General features: G+C 40.8%; 1 protein-coding gene across 1 annotated transcript; it reads left to right on the top strand.

The window, feature by feature from the left end:
• The first annotated feature begins 435 nt into the window (after positions 1 to 435).
• Positions 436 to 6,574, top strand: LOC118408961 (solute carrier family 49 member A3-like). The gene is made up of 11 exons (XM_035809829.1): positions 436 to 597; positions 1,503 to 1,714; positions 1,905 to 2,063; positions 2,244 to 2,460; positions 2,811 to 2,887; positions 3,071 to 3,205; positions 3,462 to 3,582; positions 4,025 to 4,134; positions 4,322 to 4,479; positions 5,019 to 5,140; positions 5,340 to 6,574. The coding sequence occupies exons 2-11, from the start codon at positions 1,538 to 1,540 to the stop codon at positions 5,501 to 5,503; spliced, it is 1,440 nt and encodes a 479-aa protein (XP_035665722.1). The 5' UTR covers positions 436 to 597; positions 1,503 to 1,537; the 3' UTR covers positions 5,504 to 6,574.
• Positions 6,575 to 7,288: the final 714 nt, after the last annotated feature.

The raw sequence follows: 7,288 nt of genomic DNA on the forward strand, positions 1-7,288 counted from the left end.
ACTCACATAGCCTTTTTGAGGCTGTGGATTGTTATCCAATGTACAATTTTTGTGTCCAGGACAGAGCCCAATCCTCTCATTCCACTGCCAATAATCTTTCCAACCCCCATGTACAATTTGGAGTGGGGAAAGTACTGTACAGCACAGATTTTGTGACATGTCAAAGGATTTGAACCCAGGACCTCTGTTTTCTAGGTCTAAACCCTAAAGCATTTACTCAACACAGTACTCAGGTACAGTACTTTAATGTGTTCCTGACATGCTGCAAGGAAGGCCTACCAGACACATTCCCGAAGGGCCCAGCCAGTGGTGGACAGGCCAACCTCAGGTCACTTGCAGGGTTAAAGATTAGCAATTACTATGCCTGTCAATCAGCTATTTTGGCTGAATGCCATATGATGGGGCTATGAATGGGGGGATCTGAGTAGCCTGACGTGATAGCCAGGCCAGGTAGACAGGCCAGGTAGCCTGGCCTGGTAGACAGCCCAGCCTTTTAAGCGAACCCTGACTGACATGCATGAGTGAACGTCTATCTTTGTGAGAATAAATTTAATACACTTATACTCAGCATTAAGATCTGACGTGAGGTCCAAGCAGGTAAAAGAGTCAAATGAACAATCAACTTTTCATAGACATTATTTTCACAAACTTCTTTTGCCGACCGACATTGTTCAAGCAAGGAGGTTGAAAAAGGCCCTTTTTCAACCTCCTTGGTTCAAGTAACAACTCTTGCTCTTGTCAGCTCTCTCGTCACGGCTAGTTGACCAGCTTAAGTTAAACCCGCTATCAAACGTTAGGACAGTTATTCATTACAAGCGTATTCATTAGAATACGGAGATACTACGACTTATATATAATTTATCATCAAACTCTACTCTACTCTACTCTACTCAAACCTATCATCAGGGACATAAATTACGCGTGACAACATTATTATGCCTATTAGTCATGTTTGACTGGAAACGTAAGCGACTAGACCTGTTCTTTGTTCCTAAATGTAGTCCTGTGTCAAAGGTATGTAACGTTAACTTATTGTTTTAATCGGACTTACTGAAGATAAGTGCGAAGATTATAAAATTAATTTTGATCCAGTTCTGTTTTATTTACATCTTCAACTGCAGCTATGAACATTATTTCAGTTTTTATTTGCTTATTTTTCAATATAACGTCGCGAAAGGGCTATAGCGCTGGACATGGTGAAAATGTACTCGGGGAGTGTGGGTGTGACCTGAAAAACCTTTTCACCGATAGAAATTTTCATTAAGCCAGCCAGCCAGCCCCTAATAATGCAGGACGCACCCTTTCACTACTTCTCATAAGGTCTACACAATGACATGGACCAAGCGTCCCCTTTCCTGTTCTTTGTTCTATTCCTGGTAAAAGACATGACATTATCCCTCAGGCAGATTTTCCTGGTAAAGGAACAAACCTTCGGCCCTCGACATGCTCACAAATTTATCACCAATATTTTGCCCCCACAAAAAAAATGGCTACCTCTGCAGGGTGTACACATACGTCCAAAAGAACAAGACACAGAATGGATGGAGTAACATCAACTGCTGAAGAGACAAATGGGATCAATAATCATGATGCAGTTGCTAAAGTACCGAAGGTGGAAGGACAGGTACTGGCAGGTGATGTGGAGTACAGGGTGTACAGCAGCCGATGGTTCATCCTATTTGTCTTCTGCTTCCTCAACCTCTCTAATGCCATGGTAAGGATTATGTAGTTATTAAGACCTATTGGGATTGAGTTATAGAATTGGCCTAAGTAGGTCACTACAGGGCCCAAATGCATAGACCTTTCCTGGCCTTCTTGTCTGAAGGATGTCAAAATGACTTTCAAAGTACATACATTGTATATATTATACCTCCAACATAGTGAAACTGCTTTTTTTCTTCCAGATGTGGTTGACCTTTGCTCCAATCTCAGACCATACTGCAGAGTTTTACAAGGTGACCTTTGATCAGGTCAACTGGCTGTCACTGGTTTTTATGATAGTTTCTATTCCACTGGGTGTGGCTGCAACTTGGCTTCTGGACACCCTGGGACTGAGGCCGGGGGTAAGTTCACAAGTTCAACTGACTGGCATGCTAGTAGAAAGTGTTGCACTCTAAAAAAGTACCGTTGTATACCAAGATACAAAATGATCATCTTTCCTCAATATGAATGCTAGAATGTGGCTTGGCATTACATCTGGCATAATGAATCTAAACTTTTTATCCACTCCTTCCACTGTTCAGGTCATTTTAGCAGCATGGTTGAACCTAGTTGGTGCCATTATTCGGCTCATCAGTGCCATCCCTTCCATCCCTGAGCCTGCCAGGTTCCCTGTGGTGATCACGGGACAGACTCTCACTGCACTTGCACAGCCCTTCATCCTAGAGGCACCTGCTAAACTAGCACAACTTTGGTTTGCTGAAAACCAGAGGGCAACAGCAAACATGATCGGATCAATGTGTACGTACTGCTGACTTGTTTCATATTTATACTGCATACTGTCTGGAAATGTCTCTGCAAATGTCTCTTTGGATTCAAAGAAAGCTCTACAAGCTTTTTAGCCGGCTAACCTCCTGTGTTTCATGCACACAACATTCTGTTAGTCTCTACAATTTCTTCTTTTAAAAGCACTATGGACTCCAAAAAATACATAACATTGCAATTTGAATGTTATTTTCTTGCAACCCACACCAAAGGTGTCTCTACAAATTGCTGACCAACTTCCAGATGACATTGTGTCATATCTGAAGCTCATGTCAAAGCAGTGAAAAAGTATACCAGTCTTACTGTCACTGACATTGCCCTTTCAGCCAACCCCATTGGTCTGCTCTTAGCCAATGTCATCTCACCAGCTATTGTGAAAAGTAAAGCTGACTTCCTGAATGTGGTAAGTAAAGAATGTTGGTGACATTGCTTGGTATTGAATCTTTAATTGTACTTCATTTTTAATACGACACTATGAGGATATCCGTTATGATCTGTTGTGAGTTGGTGACATTGCTTGGTATTGAATTTAGAGTGTACTTCATTATGACAATATGAGGACATCCATTGTTCTGTTGTGTTGCAGCTGGGTGTGTACTGTGCCCCAGCTGGAGTTGGTGTCCTCTTGGCCACCTTTGGTATCTGCAGCAGTGTGCCACCCTCCCCACCTACAGCCAGTGCTGCTGCCACTTCAGAAACATTCTGGCAAGGGATCAAAAAGGTTCTCACAATACAATCTGTTTCTGTTGTTTGTTGCAACTGATTCTCAGTATGTTTTATGATACCCTTTTGTTTGTATGACTATGAGGGCCCCCTTTAAAAACAGCTTGCCAGGAGATAGAATGCGAATAAATTATTACAAGAAGTGCCTTGTTTCTTCCATCAGCTTATGTCACACAGCTTACAGAGTGACTTTACCACACGTCTTACTGGAGGTAATTCACCTATATGACCAGGCGCCATATCCCCTTTTCCAGATTGTAAGAAATTTACAGCACTGGATTTTGCTCCCGATCTTTGGAATTGGACCTGACCTATTCTACACCCCGACAACCATCCTGGACCAAGTCTTATGTCCGAGCCGTTATGACCATGTGAGTATTGCACATTTTGTTAACCTACATACACTGTATATCATGCCAACTTACTATCTTATCTCCTTACTTAGTATGCATATTCGGCCCGGGACTAAACAATGGCAATGCCTATTCATAGGTAGACTGGTGCTGGACCAATTTCTCCAGCTATTTCTACATGGATCATGGTACAAGAACATTAAACAAGAGATTGAATTAGGAATAAGTGATTGAACAGAGAAGTCTGGATCCTGATTAGGGATTGTCCTGCATTCTCCACCATTTCGAAAAAGGACTACCTACATGTGTATGCCAGATTCCATACAAATCAAAGATTTCAGTGAGGATGACGAGTTTGGGGCTAGAAGGGGAACAGATTTGCACTCATGAGCTCTAGTTCTCCAGACCTATGTAGGACTGTATTGTCTCCAGACCTATGTAGGACTGTGTGCTGCCTTGATGAGTTGTAGGAGCTGCGGTAGCTGGAATCCTGGTGGACAAGACAAAACGCTTTCAAGAGGTCGTCAAAGTTGGTTTTGCAGGGGCAGCTGTGGCCCTCCTTGGCCTTTCCTTTGTAAGTATAAATAATGTAACATTACATGACCAACAATGTCCCTTTCATATTTTTTAAGTGAGTGGTGCTATATGATTGTATTATAATAAATTATAGTAACTTTTAGCAATAGCAGCTTGTACATGTTGCATCCCATTATGACTCTACTAGTCATTGTCAACTAGCACTAAATATCCTTTGTTTACAGCTTTCCAGACAACGTAGCCAACAACCTGGCATTGCCACCTTGTGTGGAATCTTTGGGTTTTTTGGGTTTGCCTTGTACCCAATTTCTATGGAACTCGCCATCGAAGTGACCTACCCTGTCGCTGAAGCCACCAGTTCAGGACTACTCATAGTCTCGGGGTAGGAATAAGCTATGTTTTCATGTGTTACCTGTACAATTGTTTCAGAATATTCTACTGCCATCTTTTTTGTTCACTTTTCTTTTTAACACGTACCAAGAGACTCACTATTCATAGTATTCACTTTAGGCCATAGTCGCCATACTGACTTAGCTCTATGGATGACATCTGCGTGTACATTAAATTTTGCCTGTTTAAAAAAAAATAGCCATATGCAATCCTTGGTCAATCAGAATTTTATGCTTGCCAGAGGACCTGCTCTCCAGGGCGAGGGGACACATAGTTGGGGCATGGGGCCACAGTGCCCTTCAATAAAAACATCATAACAGTGACGATTGTGAACATAAAGACAAACTAAGCCTGAGAAAGAATGGATTGGATGTTTAGTCTTATGTTTTGCTGGATTTTTTTTATTTTTTTCACCCTTGTGCATTTTGGGGTCTTCAGAGGATATCATCCATATCCATAGGCCTACCTTCTTCTCACTTTCTGGGCCTCTCATCCGCCTTCATACATGTTTACACATTTTGTTTCCTCCAGACAAGTGTGGGGCATTGTTCTGATCCTGATCACCCAGGCCATTGCACAGCCCCTGTCAGCAGAAGATACCCAGCATGCCAGTTGTGGCACCACTGGAGCCATCACCCCACAGGACATGTCCAGTAAGCAAATTTACCTGCCTGTTCTTTTGGACCCAATGATTATGACTGATGAAAACTATAAATCGGGCTATAGTTGAACAGCAATGCACATGTATGCCTTTCTCTGGTAACATCAGAAGAAATAGTGGTGTAGTGAAAGAAATAAGTGACAAATAAGTACATTTTTTTTGTGTGTGAACTACCTTTGATTTGCTTCCAGTTGCCATGTTGGTGCTGGCAGGAGTAGCCTGTTTGGCAGCCATCATACAGATCATCTTCTTCAGGCCAACATACAAGCAACTGAAAGCAGAAAACTGGGAGAAGGCAGTAAAGGTCAAGAAGAGTGGAGTCAAGTTGACAAGTATGAAACCTATAGCAGTTTGATGATCAGACACATTGCAACTTGTGTGGCACACATATACTTTGGCTGGAGTGGAGGAAATACAGGTGGGGTGTCAGGGCTCAAAATACCACCTGTATATGCAGGTTATTGCAGGTAAAATTTGGTCTGAGCAGGTATTTCTGATGTCTACCTGTACCTAATCAGCACCAGGTTGTGCGCTGTGTATTACTGTGAAGTGGATTTTCTGCTGTACTGGTTGTAACCTTTTAGTTTCTATGCAAGACAGTACTAGTATTCCCTTACCTACTTTGTTAGTAAAAAGGTGTGTATATATGACTATGCACCACTTACATCAGCTAAATAAAGTGGCGAGAAGCAGAACTCTAGTTAGAAGCTCTGATTTAGGTGTCAAACATAACAAACATCAAACAGACAGCATGCTTAGTAATAGCCTTGCTAACCAAGCGAAAGTCTTGAGCCAGCGGTTACTACGGAGGATGATACTCAGGCGAGCTTAGTAACATATTTAACTTACTAACTGAAATGCCAACTGCATTTGTGAATACCAGAAAGTACAGTGAACATTGTGGTACATCAAGTCGTGTGAATTGAAGCTATCAAATATGTAACTGCCCTGCTCGGGTCATTTTACAAGCAATGGATTTGTCAATGTTTATGAATTTAACAGTATTTTTTAAAATATCAAAGCTTTAACACATTGCCTATTTCCTATCATATTTTTTCTGATATTCATATATTTGTGGAGAATATGGATGAAATAAAAACCTAATGCAAAATGCTATTTAATGCCTGGTCAGCCATCATTCTCATCTCAAGGCCTTATGTATGTGTTCACATAATGAGAAAAAGTAAGGGTAAACAGACACATTGACAACAGAGTTTGGTTGTTACTTACTTTATTCATTAAAAAAGATTCCCCACTTTTGTGTATCACAACAGAATTGCTCTGTGACTCAATTGCTTGTCCATGTTTAACATAAGACTGTGCCTAAAACAAAAGGATCCATACTAGTTTTGAAAGTTCTTACATGAGGCACAAAAATAAATTCAAGTTCAAAAGACTTTTACTTATATTTGCCAATCAGAAAAAAGATCGGGGAGTAGCTGGGGAAAAAGATGCCAAACCTAAATTTGTTGCTGACAGGATTTTGCTACCTGTTGCTGTGTAACAGAAGATGTACAATTTAATGCCATGAAGCATATGCTACTGAGGAAGGTAAATAAATTGACATTGTAGTAGTATCTGTTCTTTTAGGGGATTGTGTCTTACTTTAGTGCAATGCAAACAGAGTTTGCTACAGTGCAATGAAGACTACTTCCCATGTACAATATCTGATACATAAGTTCAATTTAGTAATGATTGAAACCTTGCAAACTACAAAACCAAAACACTAAGCACAACAAGGTACTACTTCCCTTGGTCATAACATGTACATGTATGTCAAATGCAAAAATAACTCAAACATCAGATGAAAAATAAAAATGCAAAGGTTTTTAGAGTTGTCAAATCAGCCCACTTGTAGTAGTATCTGTTCTTTTCTGTTCTCATGAAACATGTCTGCCAGAGTGCAATGCAAACAGATGCCCCATGTTCAACACCTGATGATACAAAAGTTACCTAACATTGCTTAGACTGGGACTTCAGCCAGTTTCTTGGAGAAACAAAGTACATACATGGAAGAACATGGCTTCATTCAAAATGTGGCTGTTTCACTAGATACATTTCAACAAAAAACAAAACAAACTAAATTGGTCCCAATCTAATAATGTAGGTTTTTTAGGAAAAGTATGCAAGCCAGCCCTGC

The sequence above is a fragment of the Branchiostoma floridae genome, unplaced genomic scaffold, assembly GCF_000003815.2.
Source record: "Branchiostoma floridae strain S238N-H82 unplaced genomic scaffold, Bfl_VNyyK Sc7u5tJ_620, whole genome shotgun sequence".
NCBI lineage: Eukaryota > Metazoa > Chordata > Leptocardii > Amphioxiformes > Branchiostomatidae > Branchiostoma > Branchiostoma floridae.

Bases quoted from the DNA above. Each gene is read 5' to 3' on its own strand.
- LOC118408961 (XM_035809829.1), top strand. From the start codon at position 1,538: ATGGATGGAGTAACATCAACTGCTGAAGAGACAAATGGGATCAATAAT. The intron at 2,064-2,243 runs GTAAGTTCACAA...TCCACTGTTCAG, and splicing joins CCCTGGGACTGAGGCCGGGG to GTCATTTTAGCAGCATGGTT. The intron at 2,461-2,810 runs GTACGTACTGCT...TTGCCCTTTCAG, and splicing joins AAACATGATCGGATCAATGT to CCAACCCCATTGGTCTGCTC.